This window comes from Saccostrea cucullata, unplaced genomic scaffold (assembly GCF_032062105.1).
Source record: "Saccostrea cucullata isolate Sc308-1 unplaced genomic scaffold, CSIRO_AGI_Scuc_v1 ctg78, whole genome shotgun sequence".
Lineage (NCBI taxonomy): Eukaryota > Metazoa > Mollusca > Bivalvia > Ostreida > Ostreidae > Saccostrea > Saccostrea cuccullata.
This window is the reverse complement of record NW_026940638.1, coordinates 55,230-77,850: the sequence shown is the minus strand read 5'-3', so window position 1 is coordinate 77,850 and position 22,621 is coordinate 55,230. Positions and strand designations below refer to the sequence as shown.

The following is a 22,621-nucleotide window of genomic DNA, read 5'->3' as shown; positions in this document are numbered from 1 at the left end:
ATAAATGTCTGATGTTGCATGGCTTTTTGGAAAAAAAGTAATGACAGTCGAGACAAACTTTCTTTCATTTTACATTTAATGTCCTATATTTCTTCCTTTCTTTGCTAGAGACACGGACAAAAGACGATGACTCCGTCAAACCGACTTTGCTGACAAAAATGCATCAAACAACTCACCAACATTACGATTGCAATACATCATTATAAAAAAAGGACAATAACTAGAACTTTTAAAAAACCGTATGAGTTGTTCCACGCCAAAGACACCCCCACAAAGATCTGCAAAGAAATGAAGCAATATCCGTCGTGAGCCCTTTGTATTGATCAGGTATACAGAATATCCCGTCTTCAGTTTAAGTGTAAAAGCAATGAACTAACAAATGATATCAAATTTGTCAGACAAATTACGACCAAAAGATAGGTAGCATTGACAAACAATGTCATTTTAATGACCCTAAAGTATTGTTTTTAAACTTGGCTTTTAATTGGTCATTTAAATCAATGAAAAAATACTTGATGCAGACGAAACCTGCTTGACTTTAAAACTTATTTTACTCAGAGGATACTCTTGTGCAGCGAATCAGTCGGGAGACAATACCATAAGCAGATGATATTCAAACTATACACTTACTACATAAAAAAGGAAGCTGACGATTAAAAGTTTAGGGAGTGGGCTAAAAAAGGCTTTTTCTGCTGTCTAATTGCCTTCACTTTTAATTGTGAATAAAATTTTGTTTAAATAAAAGTTTATTATACAGTTTAGTTGTTAGTCTGGCATTTAAGTATATAATCAGCAAAAATCAAAATATGAAACATATGTGACGGACTCTGTAGTCTGTGTAATTTTGAGTTTATTGGAAAATATTGATCCGACTTGTAAATGAAAGTAATGAAATATAATATTGTTTTATTTTACCTCTACTGTTATTACTCTGTATAAAATTAATACCATAATATACAGTTGAATGGGTATTAGGAAAATAGTTTCCTGCCGAGGGGAACCATAAATTTTCTATTTCCCTCGTACTCATTCCATAACGGTATATAATGATACCTATATTATTATTACTTTATACAAAATGATTTTCACCAGTTAAGCGGAATGCTACAGAGGATATCCAAAATAATATGCTATGCTTCACAAGAAACAACAGGGAAGGGGGCACGTTTAACCAGTTATCCTGACAATGTAACCAAGGATGTATTGAGAAGAGAAAAAGGTAAATTCTCCTCAAAAATCACAGACGGAAACGCAGGAGATTCAGGCCTAAAATAGTTAAATAACCCCATACCATGGAGTGATTGTCTATACCCCATTCGTGGGCAATTTTTTTTTTGCCCAGTAAGTTAGAAGTAGCCAAATAATTGTCCATTAACAACTCGAGTTAACAGTTTAGAAAATTTGGTTGTTTTAATCTCTAACCGTTGATTGAAAGCTCGGTTGAGTAGTTGTTTGATAGTTGAGTGCTAACAATCAACCCTACAGCATTTGTATGACAACAAATCATTAATAGCCAGAAGATGATCTGGTGATGATAAGATAACCAGCAACTAAACAATCCATATAAAATCCTCTTTTATATAGAGTTCATGTTAAACGGTATGTTATGTATCAAAATTGATACAAATGATAGATGAAATTTCCAACTATATTTTGAAAACTAACCATTTGTTGTGAAAGGTAAAATTGCCAATAGCACATAACTACAAAAGTTATAGAGTTGCTTAAATTTGATATTATGATATAAAATAAAAAGCATATAAAGCAAATATAAACATTTTAAGAGGTAAATTGAAACCCTTGCTTCGCCCTTTACCAAAATCTACTTGGGTTTGTACAAGATTTATAATCCTTTTTACTTTACTTTATCGAGATATCAATCTTCAATTCTAATCATCCAATTCTTTTGCCAGATAAAACATCAAATTTTTTGGAAAACATGAAATAATGCTTTGTCAAATAACTTCAAAACTTATTACATATTCTAATAAAGAACTGTTTGGAAGTATTAACAAATTATGGTTAACTTCTTGTTATAATATAACTAAGTCTACAGTTCAACATACACAATGAAGTTTTCGCCTCGTTTTATTTTTGCCTCTTTTGCCCTCGACCGGGAAGAATTCAAGGTAAGCAGCATCATATCTTAATATAACTGCATATCTGGGCGATTTTAAAACTGGCGCATAATTTTATTGTTTTTTTATCTGTTTTTTCATTACCTAAACAATTCAAATCACATCTTCCTAAAAAATGAAAAAAAAAGAGAAAAAAAGAGTAATTTTGTAGCTGAAAAAATTACATTTTTCAGTTCAAACGCCATTTGCTGAATAACTGTGATAAAATTATCAGAATAGTATAAACCTGATTATAATCTCTTAATTATTCATTAATCATTATATTTACATTGATTTTTCAATTCTATCGGCATTTCCTAAAGAAAATTAAACAATGACGTCCGAGTTCGTGGCTCGTGGTTTTATCAAGAGTTCTTCCGTTTTATTTTAACTGAACAACGTTATTGAATTAAGATAGCCCATTATCCACAAGAGGGCCTAAGTCAACGTTTATACAGGTGAGAGGCGACACAGAGTTTCAGTTTGATGTATTGTAATTAAAGAACAACGATTTACTTTACATTACCCAGATTCCTCTGAAGTATATTTTATTAACTGTTTAAATATTTATACATCGAGGCTTAATTGTATTTTGAATGATACATTAAAAACGTAAAACTAAGCTTTAGAGTAAAATCTTTTCTCTTTTGATATTGTAAAATTAATTTTTACTGCCATTTTTGAGTTGACTAATAAAAAATAAATATTTTAATAGTTTGTTTATTTTATTTATTATTATTATTTTTTAAAAATATTTTTTTCATTACAAAATTGACCAAGTTTTCCCTAAAAGTTACATATGATATAATTTAGGAATAATACTTTCAACATCAGCAGAACAATTAATGTTTTTTTCTCTTCTTTGCCAAATAATATGCAGATTTTTCTTTGCCTTTGAAAAAATGTTAAAAGGATCGAAGGGTATCCCAATGATGGCAAAAAAATAAATTAAAGGAGAATGCAACTTATTTAGTGATCCACTTTATTTTCTTCTAGAGCATCACGATCGGTGAGACATTTTTATTAACTTTATTGCAATGTATAAAAATAGTTAATCCATAATCATATTAAATTAATATTACAAAATTTGTAATAAATTACCGGTATTGATTTTTGCAGGAATCCGAAGACATCTTACAAAAAAGAGATCAGTATAAATTTCCTGATGAAGAGATAGATTTTAAAAGATATGAAATATGGATATCTGAAGAATTTTAATTTTTCCCGTTGATAAATGTATTTTGTTGGGTCATAGAATGCTCAGCCAAATAGTAAATATTCCAAAGAAACAAAAAAGGTATTTTCTATCTTTAATGAATTTGTGTTAAGCCGCTTGCTTTTGTTTTTAAACATTGCAAAATGTTTAATAATTAAACAGCATTACTTAACAGTTATTTGATTTAAGAACCACTGCAAGTATTAGAGGTCTGAGGTAACCAGGATCGGAATATAAGTAATCACCGATAATAATCAGGATGTAATGTTTCGAGACGAATCAAAAGAAATTACAAAAAACAGCTTCTCTAATTTTATTTCCAAGTCAAGACGAGTTAAGGTACTTAGATCTAAAGATATTCTTAATTTTTAATTTCTGTCACAAAATTGGACTGAAGAATATAATTTATCGTGGATAAAAAATTGTATCGAACTAACTAATACAAATTTTGATATTTCATATCTTGTAGAGAAGAATATGTAAAAGGAGAAGTGCATAATTGGCAATTTGTCGCCAAATTGACCATATTTAACCAGTATAAGAAACGCGAACCGTATATCATTTGGTCATGAATTTATATTATTAGCGAAGGCAGTGTTCAGAATCATTCCAATAAAATACTGGGGCGTCTCGCAGAAAACAAAAGATAAAGATGGCAATGTGAAATGTTTCATGGCAATACAAACCTGTCAGTAGATCACATATCTTCCAAAGTCCCCAGTACTGGTAATAATAATAGTAGGTGGTCCAGGGGTCCGTCAGCAAATCTCGACTACTATAGATGCTCAACTCAGAATTTGAGGCTGCCACAGTAACTTGAAGGTAAGAATTGTTAACGGCATTTAAAGAGAAATCAGCTTCCTCCCAAGAATCCACAGAGATCACTAAAACCATAAAGAGGCTCCCTACCAGCCCCACGAGGGCAGTAGCCGCCTCTAGGATGGCGTAAGGAGCGGGCATTCGGACCGGAGCCGCTGTCGACTGGTCCTACACGACACAGGTGCCAGGTGGCCTCAACCTCGTCTGCTACTCACGTCACATCTGTGTGAGTTATAAGGACAAACACAGGACGTCTTGTGTATCCCGCCTTTGAATCTGACGTCTTCCTCTACAGTCCACGTTCGATGTATCGAGCGGCTCGGTCACAGGTTATGTCTCCCGTGTCTTGTGTCAACAGAGAAGTACCTGACGAAATGTTTGGTTAGTATTCACGCTTCAACATAGTCCTTTATGGTACATACATCATCAGCTGCAGGGGCTTACACAAAAGCTTCCTTCTGTTATTAATTTTTCATCTATATCTCATTTACATTCGTTTGATCTTAACTATCTCATATAAAATATGTACACAGTAATAAAATCCCTTTACTAACAAAACCCAGGAAGGTTTTTGTTTTTTTGTTTCTTTTGGTTAGTATTATAGATAAACGCAATTAGACATTTAAAAGTGGGGAACGCAAGCTTCAAGAACTGATTTATGAAAGTGTCTTAAATCAATATTTTTAATTATCAATTACTTATTGACTGCAGTATCTTATAGGAATAAAGATAAGGAAAAAATTTCCAAGTGAATAACCTATGCCTTTGATCAGCTTAATTTAAATAGAATTCCGAGAAACGCAAACGCCTTTTTTAATCAGATAGTCCTTTTGATTTGCTTCAGTATTCAAGATGTTTTAAACCTTGGAAGACACAAGAATACATGTATATCGTGAATTTCTCGTGAAAAATTGGGAAGAAGATGCTTGAATAAGAAGAACAATAATATGATTTGACTCTATAAAGCAGCGATCTCTTTATCTAAATAGATCCCGCCAAACTGCACGATCTGTTGATGAAGAGGTGTAATCAAGAAATTTCTACAGAAATATGAGCGAAACTCTTACACTTCATTGGAAAAGGAAGATTTGATATATGAAAAGATTATAAGACAATGGAACGTCGGTATTGACTGGAGGTTTGTCATTAAGCCTCGATAAAAGAACATTCAAGAAACATGTGGAGAACTATTGATTGTAAGCGGCTTAGTCTTCTTTTTGTCAAATGAATCTCATCAAATATATTGAATAAAGACAACTTTTTTTCATTTTTTTATGTTCTTTTCCGGAACTGGCAATATGGAATCAAATGTAACAAGTTTTAACGTTTTCAATAACGTGCTGCAATCTAAAAAGTGTAATCTGAAATACTCAATACACAAGCGACCTGACGAGTTTTTTTTTCATCTAGCAGCGTAAATGTTATTTACATTTAGATGACTTATTGATGTTAGGACAATAGTTGATGAAAAACTTTGGAGAAATAGCCCCTCAGGAATAAAAAATCCAGCCTGTATGTACATTTTCATCACCGGGTTCAGCTGCTTACACAGTAATAACTGACCAAATATTTATTTATCTATCCAAAATAATACACACCATAGAAATAAATATTTACCTTTGACATAACTCTCCCAAATTGCTGTTTGTTTAAAATAATTTTTATTTAATAGTAAAATAGCAACTGCACATTTCCCACATGGATAATTCATATACCTTAACGGCTAAATACAAGTTGTTGGAATTCGAAGAGGGCCATAATCTCTTATTTTATGAATCAGAAGACGGTGTCTAGAAAGGATAGACCATACTATACCATGAAACCCTGGAAAAAAATGTCATTCTCGGAAAGTCTTGTCATCTTAATAGAAACTGACGCACGCTCTTCTTTAATTAATTAAATGTAATGATCTAAAACAAAAATTCCGATAGACAGCGCGGCGGACCCTATATATTTACACAGCTAAATGAATGTGGCAGCAGTCTGCTTTCTATAACGGTCACCTAGGGAGTGAGTGTCAATAGCATCTGCCACGCTATTGGCTCTCTCAGGACCACGTGTTATTCGCATAAAATTCACTGCTTTCTCTCCCTTTTATACCTGCCCCTGACAAAATTTATGCTTCCCAGGGGAGCTATTTAGCCAACAGCAGCCGTGATCCTAACCTAAACATGAAGGGTCTTCCGCGATTTACTAAAGTTGTATTGGCGAGCCTTGTTGAACGGTAAGTACATGTTGTTTGTGGTGTTCTCAGCTGAGTTAGAAGAAATATTTTGTTAACCCCTGTCTCTCGGAAGATTTACTGTTCTGATTTCCCTACTTTATATCATTGTCGTTTAACAATCCTGAAAAGCCTTGTTTAAATCATTAAATAAGTCTACTGGATTTATTTTGTATTTTTTGGTAATTTCTTCCTGTTATTGACAGCACATTTTTAAAACATCTCCATCTATAGGCTTGGGTATCGCAATTAAACAAACGCATGTAACAGCATAGGGAATGTCAAATAACACAGCAACAGGAGTATTCTATTACATGGCTTAAGTTCTCCATTAAGTTAAGTAGAACTTTTTCAATAATGTTGAATTTGCAGTATTGCTTTACAACGTTTGAGTCTTTGCTGTCGGTCTAAAATAATATTTTGGAACTATTATAAAACTAAACCCCTCAAAAATCTTGCATTACACGGTACAAAAAATTAAAATATTCCTCTTAATTTGATGTATAAGTTTTTGCTTCATTGGAACTTGAAAAAGACATTAATGGTAATCTAACAGTCAAGCTCTATGATAAACGTGATGATTATAACTTTACAATCGTCAACTCCCCTTACTTATTCAAAAATATACCTTCATCACCTGCATACGGCGTTAATATATCTCAGTTGATTCGATACTCAAGAACATGCTCTTCGTATAAACGAGGTAAAGTTTTGGCAAACCAGTTGATGAAACAAGATTATCAGCAGTCTCGTTTAAAGTCATCATTTCGTAAGTTCTGTGGTAGATACAATGACCTTGTCAGCAAATAAAACATATCATTCAGTAAAATGATGACAGGCGTTTTTTATACTAATTGTTAGTCCATTATTTTTATACTGAATTTATGACGGATTTTTCCATTAGTTTCCGATTACCGGTATGACAAGGAGCACACGGCGGGTATGACCGGTCGACAGGGGATGTTCACTCCTCCATCGCACCTGATCCCACCTCTGATGTTTTGGAGGTCCGTGTTTGCTCTACTCCTATTTTGTATTGTTTTATGGACTTTATATTGCTATACGAATGAGGGAAGGCGATATGAAAGGGTCATGTCTTCAACAGATTTAAATCTATTCTTCATGTGAACTATGAGACAAACATTGACTAGTCATACGAATCAAACCCTTCCCTATTATTAGTCAACTTCAAATGCGTTTTGTTTTAATTCTACTTTTAAAAAAAATCAAGTTTAAAGTTAAATGTAACTAAGTCAAATTATGACACTAAGGGTGTCCAAGTTGTCTAAACACAGTAACCAAGAGTGACTCAACCCGCGACATGACCAACTCTAAACGGGGTGTCAGTGAAGCTTATGGCGTCCCTTTTGGTGACCAAACTGCCCTTGTGTCCATGCGCCATCCCCCCCTCATATAATCCTATTATCTGATAATGAGACCGGTTTATAGCTTTATGGAATTATGATAAGTGAATTTAAACTTAAATCATTATATACTTCCAGCTTTTTTTTTTTTTATTAAGAGACAAAAAAATCAAGAATCTGCATGCATGATAATTTGAACACCAACGCTTCTCTGTTCCTGTGCGGAAACAAGACGAAGTTAAAAGTACCCAGATCTGCTATAGATAAAAAATGCTGAAAACATTACTTTCAGTTCCTTATGATTATTTAAAACAGTATCAGAGAAATAAAAATTTTCCACTGGCTGACTCTCTAAGCTTTTTTTTTCAAAAAGCTAAACTTGTTGACCTTAGGTTAGATTGATTCTACAATCGGAGATATCTTACATAATGCATGTGTACAGCGAATACAATCTTCTCCAGAACAGCATCAAGTGTCATTTATATATTAGAGCATCCCTTTGTTGACTGGATTCGTTTTTAATTAAACAACGCTTGGAGATCTCTATAGGTTGAATCCACAATATGTGTTTTTCATTAGAATAAAGAGAGAAGTTCAAAAGAATTTTTAAAAAAGTTTTATGATGAATAACAGCATGGATACTCAGATATCGTTGAAGTCATGGTTTATTTTAATTAAAATTGACCTATTGGATTTGTGTGAGGGAAAGAGTATGTTAAAAAGGACACAACTAGAGGACATTACACAGACGAAAACCCTCTGATCAGTGAATTCGCTTTAGACTCGGACTAAGGTGAACCACAACAATTGATGACAAACGTATATAAGCTGTATAGATTTTTAGGCTGTTTAAGGAAATGAATGCTTTATGCTTTCTTACCCTGAGGCTTAGTCATGTTAGTAGCGTTCCTTACATTAAACTGAAGCGTCAATCATCTGACCACTTTTTAAACTAAAGTCTGTTAAGTGTTCCTTTTTCACAACTCAAGAATAATTATTGGATAAATTTTATAATTTGACTCAGCTACATGGTTTATTTCAACAAAAACAAAAAATTAAAAGTTGCTTTAAAAATGCGATTATATTTTTTTAACAAATAAAAAGCTATATCTGGGAATGGAATATTCCGAAATTAGAAAAAACAACATTAGAGGACCTTAAAACGACATCTCCATCAGACCTCCCTCCTTATATAATTGGTTAGTGGTCATGCAGCTCATACCCATAACTCCTTTTCTGTGGAGGAAATTCTTTAAAATCGTGTTAGTTTTAATATTTTTAACAAATATTTTTATTAAATATTTTTAACATTCCAAGTGAAAATTCAAAATGAATTTGATATTTCCATACAAATAAAACGGTATAAAAATCGTTACAAACAAAGATACGTAGTATATTTCCAGTAAGTGCTCTACGGGTACCAAGAGCATCCTTCTTTACTATTCACTAAAAATATAACAACAGTGAAGGAGAAGCTTCATTAGATCCATTTATCCGAGAACTGATGTAAGTCATGTGTGGATTCTTAATTACTTCACGGTACTCTAAAATAAAAAAAAACCAAAATCAGTATCCCCACAAAGTACCATCTTCAACATTTTAAACAACAATCCCCAACGATAAATTAATGTCCAGGTTTTTGACATCATAGACAGCTGTTTTGTCAATAAATATGGATCATGTTAATATTACTTACCTTGTCATTGGTCATTAACAGAATCATTGCGTTAAAACACATAAATAGACACACAAGTTCTCTGAAGTTAATGTTAAACAAAAAAAAAAAAAAAAAAAAAAAAAATTGATAAATAAAGATACTACAGTTCCTAATTTACATTTGTATCTTTGAAGATTTTCGGAAAACTGCTTTTAACATGGTAACTAAGTGCGCCATGATATTAACAGATCCTGTATTCCTATAAAGCAGAGATTAAAAAATAAAAATAAATAATTAACCTTCTACATAGAAAGCTATGCCTTCAACAGCTACATTTAGATTTAATGACGACTTTTTATCAATTAACAATACTGGAATAGATGTTAATTCCTTGGTACACATGTACGTTAATTCAGTATACCAGTATCCCTTTGAACTCAAAATAAAAGATAGTTTGAATTATCTGTTTTATATTTGGATATTTTATTTTAAAAAAAAGTTAAAAGAAAACGAACAATCGAGCTTTTTGAAAAAGATGATCACTTTAACTTTTCTATCGTCAATTTTGTTTCTATATGTACACTGGCATTGTCTTCAAAAAAATCCTTCTACATTTCAAAGGATGCTGGAATAAATTTAAACACTAAAATGTCTTTATTTGTTTGTTATTACTGGAATTAACGGAAGCAGCTGTTGCAGATAAAAATACATAACCCGCGTAAGCGGGTTATGTAATTTTTTTCTAAGATTATTAATATTGATAAGGAGGCATCGCCGGAAACCCAAGATCGGTTTCTCTTTCTTTACATAAGGCGAGAGTTGGTTTTGATGTGGATAATTAATGGGCATTATTCAAATCAAGTGTTTAATTTTATTTAAATTGAAAAAAAGGATTTTTTTTTCAAATCCGTAGGTATGAGGAATCCAATGTTAGAAATGAATTCTTGGTTTAATTCAATAAGAAAGGGATAAAGCTGATCCCATTGTTTGAAAATAAAACCTTGTCCCTCATTAAATGATATAAATTTTCCAAATAGCTGATTGTTTAAAAAGTACTTTATTGGAAAGAAATATTAATAAAGTGAAGGTTATAATTTCATTGTAAAAAACATGTTGAAAGATATGAAAATAATCATCTTATCAAATTAAAGTTTTGCATGCTGTAATGTGGAAGGTATCCTTTATGGCCATTGTGCGTTTTCTGTATCAAAATATCAGATAGTATCTAACAATATTTCACTATTTCTAGATCTGGTAAAAAAAAATGTCTCTCAGCAGAATAGTACAGATGTAAAAATGTATGTCAAGAAAGTGCGTTTAAGTATAGCAAAAAAATCAAGAATTGGTAGAAAAAGTCATTAATAGTTCACTTCTGGCAAAGTATAAAGCAGGTCTGATGTTTATGCACCAAGAGAGCCGTTGATGATAGACGATGCTTACAATTTTTGTCACCATGTCGGTCCCTGAATAACTTTGACGTAGAGAAATAGCTATATATACTTTTAGAAAGTAGTCCTTGCATCTCTTAATTTCTCGGAGGAATAAATGTTTTAATCGGTGCATCGCTGCTTGGCAGCTTTTGACGATTCTGAAACCAGATAATGTTCATGCATAACATCTAGATAATAACTTAGCAGTTTTGGAATCATTTGCAGTAATCGATCTCTTTGTTGTTCAATAAACTGTTAGTATAAAGTGCATTTCTACATCACATGACAGTAGATGTAGTATAAATTCTTGATATTATGTGCTGACAATTTGGATAACCTGTCTTTTGCCAAAAAACATCGACATTCGTTATATCTGTAAGGTAGGTACCGATATGTCAGCTCTTTATACAAGGCATCACTAAGTTAACCGTTTATATGTGAGAATTATTTCTGCTTTTAAGGTCATACGCAACGTAGTTAATTTTATTGGGCTCTTCCCTAGAATTGAAGAGTTCCACTAAACGAAGGACCCGTGTGCAATACTTTTAATGTCTATATTTGGATCTGTACATATCCTTTAAAAAAAATTTGATGGAAAAAAATCTGCAGTTAATGTTTCGTAATTTTTTTTAATTTTTCTTTGAATAATGCAAAAATTTTCATAATTTGATATCTTCCAAACACATCTGGTAATGCTTGCTGATTTTTTGTCTATGAACATCTGATGGCACTATAATCTTAAATTAAGAATATTTTGAAAAAGTATCAATAGGTAAGGTACCTTGCGTGTGTCCTTAAGTTCTTTGGAAGGTTACCAGCACTTTAAGGAAAATTATTTGTAGCTTTTTGCTGAGTATTTTCTGTTTGCCAGAATTGTTTCCTGTTCCTTCAAATGTACTTTATTTTCATATGTTTTATGTCAGAATGTTAATAAATATTACATTTCATTTGAATTTAAGGATGATAATAAAAAAAATGAATCATTTCAATTTTTTTAATCTACTGTCTTTACCAAACACATTTATCACATTTCGTGATAAGAGACAATTCTATAAACAGTAGATATGACTATAATTACTCGTAGACTCTATCGAAGACGTTATATCTATAATGACAGCATCGGGGAAATCTTTTTAAAAAAATAGATTTAACAAACAGCTGTGGTAATGATGTCAAGAAGCATCCCCATAGTTATAATTTTCAACCATATTAAATACAAGTTTCAGTTTAGAACAAAAATCAAAGTACTGAGACAGTACTGAAAGACGGGGTCAAATTAGTTTTCATGCTAGATTTCACAAATGTGATTTTTGTAACGAGTTTTGATAAAAAAAATTAGCAAAAAACAAAATTATGAATAATATAAAATCGCATTTTTCATTTAATTTGAAGTAGAAATTTCAATAATTGGTAAGTCTAGAAACCTTTTTGAATTGTCCGAATTTCACCTGGTCCGAATTAATATTTTTCCGGAAGTAAACAATGGATGATGCGTACGCAGTCGTAATACTACGCAGGAGAGTACTTTGTTTACTAGTGTGTTTTACAATTAATATTTTGAGTTTAAATTTACAAAATGCTTCATTAATTTGATTTGGAAATAAGTTCATATCACTTTCTTCAGTTTGATACAAAATGTTTACATTTTGATCAAAACAATTTCTGCACTTTTTCATATAGCGTAGATTTAATTCATGTGTTATCACCACGGCTTCCTTTTTGAGGGTCTCTGACAGTAAACTAATAGACGGGGTCACGTGACCCCGTCTAATCAAATATAATATACAACCAATGAATTATATAATAATTGCATGGATAACTTATAGAGTCTTAGAAGAAAGTCAAAAATTCTGCGAAAACATCGAAGAAAAGTAAGGATTAGATGAGTGCTTGGTTTTTATGCGCCCGGATCGATAAATCCGAGGCGTATATTGTTTTTGTCCTGTCTGCCTGTCTGTTTGTCTGTTTATCTGTTTGTCTGCAAACTTTAACCTTCGCCACAACTTTTGAACCACGAATGAAAGAGACTTCGTATTTGGTATGTATATTTCACTAATTAAGCTCTTTCCAATGACACCAAGGTGAATGACCTTGTGACCTTGACTGTGACCTACATGCTAAAAATAGTTTTTTTCCTTCAAACTTTAATCTTCGACATAACTTTTGAACCATAAAAGATAGAAACTTCATATTTGGTATGCATACACCACTGATTAAGCTCTTTTAAATGACACCAAGGTCAATGACCTTGTCGTCTTGACTGTGACCTATACGCTAAATATAGCTTTTTTGTCGGCTGACAAAACTTTAACCTTCGCCATAACTTTTAAACGAAGAAAGATAGAGTCTTAATATTTGACATGCATACTCCACTAATTAAGCCCTTTTACATGACACCAAGGTCAATGACCTTGAACTTGACTGTGTCCTATATGCTAAAAATATCTTTTTTGAACTTTCACCATAACTTTTGAACCATGAGAGATAGAGACTTCATATTTGGTATGCATACTTCACATACTTCACTAATCAAGTTCGTTTAAATGACACCAAAGTCAATGACCTTGTGACCTTGACTGTGACCTATAAGCTAAAAATATGTTTTTGACTTTGTTGCCATCGGGCGCATAGTGTTTTACATACACATCTTGTTTTTTTTTTTTTTTTTTTTTTTTTTAAAGAAGCATGTACATATATAGTTAGTACCTTACTTCCCTTCAAATGTGATGTTAGAAAATGTTTCCTATTTATCGATTTCAAGTTGAAACTTTTTTGTTCTTTGTAGGTACTATTAAGTTTTCGATAACATTGGTTTGTGCTGTGTAGAGAAATATTTGTGTTAATACTACAATTTTTCACAGTTAACACCCAACGTCTTGTAAAATGATTCTCATAATTTTAATTCAGAAAATAATGAATATTATGAATTTGGCAGTCCCTTGGGATAAACACTTTAAGAATTCATGGTATATTCTGAGTGTACAGTGAAGAATTGTGAACGTCCATTAAGATTCCCTAATGGAAAAAATTAGACATTCATTATTCATATAATAATTCTGTATATAACTTTATTTTTTACTCTGCTGGAAGGGTTTCGATTTTTCAAACATATGATTAATTTTTTAAATGTTTCGTTTTAGAAAAAACAAGCACCGCGCCGTTCTCTTTCATCAATAATTAACTGGAATGTGATATTTTGATATTTCTTCAGGCGACAAATTTTATCCTCGAGCACGACGATCTGTTGAGTGGATAATGGCATATAATTACTGCAATGGATGTGTTGGGAAATAAGAATTAGCAGCTACTGAGAGTGCTTTATAGCCCAGTACTTCCGGTAATCTACTTTACTGTATCCTAACTTTTATTTAGAATTCCGTTTCTAGCGATCATTTATTACTTAACATGGTGTCTAAAAATATCCAGGCCATACTATGATAAAAAAATTTTAAAGGCATTTATTGGGTTCCTTTATTAGCAGACCTGTTTTATTATTTCTATGAAGCGCAATTTATTCCAAAAACTTCTTCATGAGAAAAAGTAAACTCCTATTGTGGCCTTTAACTCAGCATTTAGATACAGTATTTCGACGAAGTTGAAATAATTGAAAATAGTTTCGTCCATAATTGTTTTCCTTTATTAGCTCTTGATGTTGCCTTCAACTCAGCATTTAGATAAATATGTATCGAAAAGTTTTATTAATTTCATTCAAATGTCGACTCAGTATATTCCAGTGAACTCGAAATAAATGATACCACAGAATCTGCCACTTCTGTTGCATATTTGGATGTTTTACTGCCTACAGACGATAATGACCAACTTATAACTAAACTATGTGACAGTCGGAATAACTTCAGTTTTTCCATTGTTTACTTCTATCATACATGTGAATGTAAGAATATTCAAACATCACTTGCATTATTTTGGTAATATATTTCCCAACTGATTCAATTGCAAGATCATGCTCTAAGTAAGATAATTTTTTTTTAAACCGAGGCAAGCTACAGATAAATAAGTTGATGTTGCTAGAATTTCAGCGCATCCCTTTAATTATAGCTTTTCGAAAATTCTACGGTCGTTATAATGACCTTTTTTTGTAAATATAACTTATCGCTTGCCATGGGTCGTTGTTTCATATCAATTGTTTTATTGCTTTTATACTGTCTAAATTTGACTACGGAATACTCCGTCTGTCTGATCAATACATAGGTCTCACGGTGGATGTGATCGGTCAACAGGGGATGCTTACTCCTCGTAGGCACCTGATTCCATCCCCGGTGTTTCCAGGGGACTGTGTTTGTCCTGTTCACGATTCACTTTGTCGATTCTATTTATGAGATTGATCAATGTCCGTGATCTTCGCCTCTTACATTGCAGCAATGAAGTAATTGATCACTTTGTAAGTAGATAAACTGTTAGTATAAAGTGCATTTCAATAGCACACGATTATACGTAGTGTAAATGTTTGATATTCTGTGCTGGCAACTTTGACATCATTGTCCTCTGCCAAAATAAATCAGCAGAACCATTTGTTAGGTCCGTAAGGTAGGTATTTCAACTCTTAAACGTGAGTTTCCCTGATTTTCATTACTAAGGCGGAGCGACAGCATTGGGGTCAACAGTTTTCTTTAGAATTCAGAGGGGAAAATGTATTTTTTCAAAAACCTGCTCAAGAACAGCATGACCAAGGTTATTTGCTTGTTCAAGCCCATGAGCCTTTTGCTCTGCAAGGGATACAATTAAATGGTGCTAAAAAAATATATGATATATATTATATTATGAATTTTAATTATGAAACCCAAAATTTCACTATTAAACATAGTACAAAATCTACTTTGATCTTCATGCTTATTTGGAATGTTCATACTTCTTTAAATATAGTTCATTCAATTTCAATTTATAGGGTTTGAAATCATTTGGTTTAATATAACTGAAAAGAGACATTCTTTGTTCTAGAAAATGGTTATACTGCAGAAGCCTTCAAAATGAGATATTCCACTCATACAATAACAAAAGTGTCCTTATTTGTTGGGGCCACTGCTATCAGCACAATGGCTCTCGCCGTGGCTACTCATAACTGGATTATAGCGGACGAAACCACGTACGTACAACCCAAAAATATCAATTTTTTTTTTTACATATTCTGTCTTTTTAAAAAAAAATCCTTAAAGGACAACAAAGCTTTTAAATTTAACAAATCTGAATATGCATTGTGATTAGGAGCACATAAAAATGTTAACAATTTACCTAGGATACTCGAGAGGTTAGTTGCTCGATTGTATTTGAAAAATCATGTAAAAGAACAAGAACATCAAGACCTTAGCTTTCTCTGATGTAAAACTCTGACAGTATTTATCTTATTGATGATGATATTAATAATCGAATTAACTTGAAAAGTATAACATATCTTGTAGAATGAGAAAATAGAAATGTTCATAGCTTTTGTCACATTAAAATCTAATTCAATCATAAACTTGGGTTTAATGTCATGTATTTTTCATTATAAAAAAATTAAAGGTTTGCTAAACAAAACTTATGTGTTGATTAGTCTATCGACATGATAACATTTGTGACAATAAAGGAAATGCATAAGCGGTATCAAAGGAATATGTCGTGTACCAATATTGACAAACATATGAAAATAAAAAAAGAGAGGATCGACAAAGGTTTATGCTACATATTGTTGTCCGGGAAACTTTGCTAAACCAACCATATCTTTAACATGTATCAATAATTAGCAAAATCACGGGTCACGCTCATATTGGGTGTTTAATTACGTAACTTTTGTTTATTTTTAGAAAGCCTTTAATGCCTATTGGAGGTGAAATGGAAGCAAATGACACATTTCTGATGGAGTCTCCTGCGATCCGTAAGATATGAAAAACTTTGAGAAATAGACTTTTACAGAATCTATAATGGGTACATAGTTCACACCATCGCGGTATCAAGCCTTGGGTGGATGGCGCGATAACGTGATGATGACAATCCGATGTCGCAACAATGTGATGATGACAATCCGATTATCGATGACTCGATGGTAGTATGACGAAGTACAGCGATCTTCTCTATCTTTATATTGCATATCACTATAGTACTATATAATTGTCGCGTCATAGATATTGCAGCATTGGATGCTGTCGATGCCCAATACCCAATGTGCGAAATGTGTTGAAATAGTGAACTACTTGGCTCTCTCCAGATTCTTTAGATTCCGCTTCAATGATACAAAATATACCGTATTATGTATGCATTTCTCCGATGTACAAGTTTCTTTCGAACTATATCGTATTCCACAAGATTTCATGTCAGATCAAGACCAAAGTGAAATTTACAAAAGTCACCCCCATGGTGCCATGGTGTTTCACAAGCACATCTAGTGAATAGTGAATGGCCTTATCCAAATATCTAAAAAATATTAACAGGCACTCACTAGATAATAATTTGAAACTTTCTACATTGTACTTGGATACCTTTTCATGATAGCATATATATAAATTATGCTTGCAAAAAGATGATATAATGCAATAATTCTGCATTATAATTAACAAACTGTTATTTTTCTTTTATAGCCTATCTAACGAACATAACAACACACTTTGGACTGTGGCAAGTTTGTATGACTCTCAAAATGTGGTACCCTTCTAACCCATTCCCAGGTTAGTTGTCTTCTATTGTTTAAAGTTGCGTACACTTGATGTTTCTCTTTCGCTTCTGTTAATATCTTAGTGAGGAGTGAAGAAAGAGGCTTAGTTGAATATTTACTGGAATACGCTATGTATGTTCGTTTGAAAGGATTTTTACGAAGTTTCGGGATTCAATATAGATATGGTAATTCAAATTAATTTTGGTTGTTTGGGAATGAGTTGGATTTCCACTTGTAGAATTAAATCCAAGTTCTTATAAAATACTATTTATATAATGAGCCTTACAAACGAAGACAATTTTTGTTACCTGCTTTATCAGCGACTGTAGCATAGATCTGATACATTTAATCCATTCTGACAAAGTGTCAAGGAATTCATCTTTTATATTCTTAATATTAAATTGCATGGTCAGAAAAAGAATTGACCAAAGTGAGAGTTGTGACACACATTGGCCCCTTTTGTGTTTATGGTAACGACGAATTCCTGTAATTGAGACAACATGTGCATGGACTATCCTTGCACATTCATATTTTATCAGAAGAAACTAATTGTTTAAGATTTCAATAAAAATACTACACATATATGGTAACATTGTAAAACACTGCTTTTTTCTCCCTCCACAGACTGGAATGACACGGCTCCTAATGTGATATGTCAGAGTTTGTTCGAGTACGAATCGACATCCTCTGAGGACAAATCAAAGCAAGAGACAACATTTAAAATAGCTGGTAATTAATGTTTGGTGTTTTTATTCCATTTGACTCGTATTTAGTTTATAAATTAGATACAAGGCGATCATTATTTAATGATTATGAATTTATAAAATTTTCATTTGGACTATTTAGAATATAAAAAGAGATTTCTTTGTGCTAAGATTAAATAATCAGATATATTTTGAAAGATCATTCCATTCATTTGGTTAGTATTTGAATTAAATATATGGAGATAACGAACCGTATTCAAGCTCAAAAATCCAGAAAACAATACAAAATAGGAGCAGAGCAAGCAAGGACCCCCAAATCAGAGGTGGGACCAGGTGCCATGGAGCAGAGAGCATCCCCTACCGACTGGCCACACTTGCTGTAAGCTCTTTGTCATGATCGGGAAATAATGGGAAAATCCGTCAACAATTTAGTGTGTAAATAATGGCCTAACAATTTGTATGAAAAATATCGGTCAACATTTGACTCGATGATAAATTTGGTGTTTGCTGTCATTGTATCGACCATAGAACTTACGAAATGATTACTTTAAACAAGACATGTTGTATTCTTGTTTCATCGACTTGTTTGTCAGTATTGTACCTCGTCTTAGAAATTGTTCGTGCATAGAGCATGCTCTTGCGTATCGAATCAGCTGAGAGATATAAACCCGCAGGCAGGTGATGAAGGTATATTGCGGCATAAGTAAGGGAAGTTGACGATTAAAAAGTTAAAGTGATAACGTTTATCATTAAGCTTGGTTGTTAGATTGGCATTAATGACTCGTTCAAGTAAAATATCCGAATATGAAATATGTCAAACTCCGTGGTATATTTTTCTCAAGCTCATCGAGATATATCATGTCGACATAAGAATGGAAATAACCATTGTTAATTGACAATACGTTATCGATATATCTAAATGTCGAGTTGAAGGCCACAGCAAGTGTTTTCCTCTTTTCACGCATAAGATTTTGAACAAATTCTGCTTCATATGAATACAAAAATAGGTCTGCTAATAACGGGGCGCAGTTGGTACCCATGGGAATTCCAGTAGATTGTTGGAAGACATGGTCTCCACAAACCACATATATATTGTCAATCGGAAACTCAAGCATCTTTTCAATGTCAACTTCAGAGTAATTGTGTGTACAATAAGGAAGATTTTTTTAACAAATTAATTTTGCAAATAATCAATGACCAGGTACATTTTTGTAAGTAAATTTATGTGTTCCATTTTAAATGGAAAGAGCAGCTGTCTGTGATATAAAAAATCCTTGACTTGATTTTATCGAATTGGGAATGGCTTACCAGTTTACCAGTTTATTATGAAAAGATACCAGTTTATTAATATCTCTATGTATGGCTATGTATAAAGTTAAAAAATCGGAAACTGTTGTTTTTGGTTAAGTCTTGTGATTTCAAATTTTACAAAAGTTCCTTAGAATTTTTAAGTATCCACATCTGATTTACACCACTTCTTGAATATATTGCACTGTTGCATAGTAGTCTTGAAATTTCTCATTCACTACTAATAATATCTTAGTGAGAAGTAAAGAAAGAGGCTTGGTTGAACATATACTGGAACCCGTCATGTATCTTTGTTTTTAAGGAATTTTATGAAGTTTGTGAACCCAATATAAATATTAAATATGGTAATTCAAATTTACTTCGGTTGCTATACTATTTCAAGAGATAAACGTTTGATTTTTTTCCTATTTTAGAGTCTCAGAGGAATACCGCGCCTTTCTTTGTGGTAAATCTATGCTTGATGCTATTGGCCGCCATTTTTCACGTTGTGGGTGTGGTCAAACAGAATAGTAGGACGCTCATCGCAGGAATCATTTACATCATCGCAGGTATAAGCAGCCTCAAGATTGACATCTATCATGATTTCAACATAAATGAAATTATTAAAATATAGTTCATAACAGATTTGAATATATTTTTGACACAAATGTCAAATTCGGGCTGCAAATTCCACTGCAAGGCAAATCCTGAGTTTTTCACTGCTATCTAGAAACCTATGTCTATGTTTTGGGGCAAAAATTGTCCGTTTTCTGTCGTTATTGTAGTCGGTGTCGGTGTCGTCATGAACTTTTCAGTTTCATTTCTTCTTTAGAACTGCTCGACCAATTTCAACCAAACTTTACATGGGGATTCTGAATATGATGGCGTTCTATGGAATGTTTTTGGAATGTTTTTAAAAAAATCTGTTTTATGCTATGTGTAGAATTTAATCCTGGATATTACTACCGCGAGTGTACATAATTTGAAAAAAAAAAACTTGAATCCACACAACATGTAATATCTTTTCATACAATTATGGCTTAGTGTTGACCTGCAACTTTAAAAAAAAAATTCCGCCGTCGTTCTTTCTTTCCGTCCGTCTGTATTTTTTGAAAAACTTTTTTCGACTTCTTCTCTAGAAGCATTGGGCTTTTCAACTAAACTTGCCACAATACTAAAAGGATTGAGATTTATTTTACTTTGGAATATAACGAAAAATATTTTTTAAAATCTGACATAGAATATATATATATATATATAGATATTTCACTTTTTTCATGATTTCTAGATTTGTTTGAAATTCAAAAGTAGAAGAGCCACAATAAATACCGGGTAAACATGCAAGTATTATCAAGTTGCATGGATACATTTTTTTTCAGACAGTGGAAGCTGGAGTTATACATTGTGGTTGGGCAAAAACTGAAGATCATATTTTTCACAATACATAAATTTATACATATTCCCCAGAACAAGAGTATGTTAGTCATATTGAATGACATATTGTCATTAAATACTTGTATGTGTTTATTATAAATTTGAAGGAAAACTGTATATAAGTTTAACAATGAACTTCGTGTGTATAAAAGAAGATGGAATGGCTGGAACCATGTATTTGAAAACATAAACATCTAGATATAATATCATCTATTGTATTATATTTGTGTATTCATATTTTTTTTGTTTTTTCATGATATTCCAAAATGTACATTTTCAACTCTCCCAGCCTTGGTGTGTGTATGTTTGTGTTTAAAGTCAATAAAAAATGTTAGGAATATTGAAGATTCCCGGTCCAAGGTATGGTTAAGACATGACCTTAGAGCTAGGAGGGGCCACAATCAATTTTCAATGTAAATGAATAAGGAAAAAAATATTTTATAACAATCGTCTTGTAAAAAAGCAGCAGGGCTTATACATTTCTTGAGGGTCCTCTTGTTGTAAGCGTCTTTATCATTTTTAGATTTTAAACTTTATGTAGTGACGCTGAACAATTTTGCTGAATACATGTACTAGTATTTTAATGCTGTTGTATACAGTTGTCGATCTCTAATGAAAACTTCACTTTGTAGGCCTGTCCACGGCGGTTGGGATTGTGTTGTACATTACATACGTTAACGACGGCGTCCATTATGCAGACCCAGAGAAGGAAGATTTACATTTCGAATACCGCTATGGCTGGTCCGCTTACGTACTCACAATCTCTTACTTGTCCTCACAAGTGGCTGCAGTCCTCTGCATTACGTTATTTTTAAAGAGGTATCCCAAGGTTGACGATCTGGTGAAACTAATTCCAGGACTTGACAAGAAAGTGCCCCCGACAGATACTGCTGACGCAATATGCGACCATGGAACATTGATATAGGACTATATTAAAGACTTCTTCGTGGTTGTACTAAAACAAAATTGATTACAAAATACATCTACATTATTATGCAACGTGTCATTTTATGATTCTGGGACATAAATCTGAAGTTGAGCATGATTTGTAATTGAAATCCCATTTAGCCAATATTTTGAAAACATACCTATGTATTTTGTTGGGTAAGTGGGAATAAACCTAGCTATACGCCATACTGACTTTTAATTCTTACGTTGGCTTAAAATTAGTCAAGGGACTTTTGACCGCTTAAATCCGACTTTAAAATAAGTTGGGGTGTTTAAGAAAGATTTTTTGTATACACCCCTTTATACCTATCATTGTACAAATATGCACACCATGCATCCATAAGAAGAAAGACAAAAAGTGAGCAATAAGATACCTTTCATGTTTGAATTACTTTATTGAACATTAATTGAAATACAAAAATTAAAGTTAAGCTGCAAACTTTATTTTTATGCTTTAAGTTAATCATTTTCACATTGAAAAAAATCGACAGATAATTTTTAAATATTTCATAATTAAAAAAATATATACATATATCCGTCAATGTCACGACATTTTTTACAAAATTACTAGACATATCAGTCGTATGTAAGGATGTTATATAAACCAAGGTGATCAGATTTTTTTTTCAACTTTACATATTTATAGGAGAAATCTTACACTTGGCTATGGACTTGTTAGTATTGTTAGAAAGTAATTCTTATCTTCTTAAATTATCATGACTTTTATCTTAATTGCTCTCGAGTAATCCTTTTAACACAAACATGTAAAGAAGCGGTAAAC

General features: G+C 32.5%; 2 protein-coding genes across 3 annotated transcripts in view; one reads left to right on the top strand and one right to left on the bottom strand.

The window, feature by feature from the left end:
* The window catches only part of LOC134255828 (uncharacterized), a 28,688-nt gene extending 24,291 nt beyond the window's left edge, over window positions 1-4,397 (bottom strand). Inside the window, exon 1 of the mRNA XM_062738378.1 lies at window positions 4,020-4,397. Within this exon, the coding sequence (XP_062594362.1) occupies window positions 4,020-4,293 (274 nt within the window). The 5' untranslated portion in view covers window positions 4,294-4,397. The remainder of the gene's footprint in view (window positions 1-4,019) is intronic.
* Window positions 4,398-6,297: 1,900 nt separating this feature from the next.
* LOC134255853 (voltage-dependent calcium channel gamma-7 subunit-like) lies at window positions 6,298-22,208 on the top strand. 2 transcript variants are annotated; one of them, XM_062738418.1, is made up of 8 exons: window positions 6,298-6,376; window positions 14,036-14,161; window positions 15,781-15,925; window positions 16,623-16,693; window positions 17,394-17,480; window positions 18,092-18,196; window positions 19,893-20,027; window positions 21,525-22,208. In XM_062738418.1, exons 3-8 carry the CDS (start codon window positions 15,810-15,812, stop codon window positions 21,815-21,817), a joined length of 807 nt encoding a protein of 268 aa, XP_062594402.1. In that variant the 5' UTR covers window positions 6,298-6,376; window positions 14,036-14,161; window positions 15,781-15,809; the 3' UTR covers window positions 21,818-22,208. The 2 variants fall into 2 exon arrangements, with proteins under 2 accessions (XP_062594402.1, XP_062594401.1); XM_062738417.1 differs by lacking the exon at window positions 6,298-6,376 and adding an exon at window positions 10,972-11,204.
* Window positions 22,209-22,621: the final 413 nt, after the last annotated feature.

What these genes read in the sequence shown, in the direction of transcription:
- LOC134255853 (XM_062738418.1), top strand. Translation starts at nt 15,810, where the DNA reads ATGAGATATTCCACTCATACAATAACAAAAGTGTCCTTATTTGTTGGG. An exon ending in CCCTTCTAACCCATTCCCAG is followed by an intron (nt 17,481 to 18,091) that starts GTTAGTTGTCTT and finishes CTCCCTCCACAG; the next exon opens with ACTGGAATGACACGGCTCCT. An exon ending in AATCATTTACATCATCGCAG is followed by an intron (nt 20,028 to 21,524) that starts GTATAAGCAGCC and finishes TTCACTTTGTAG; the next exon opens with GCCTGTCCACGGCGGTTGGG.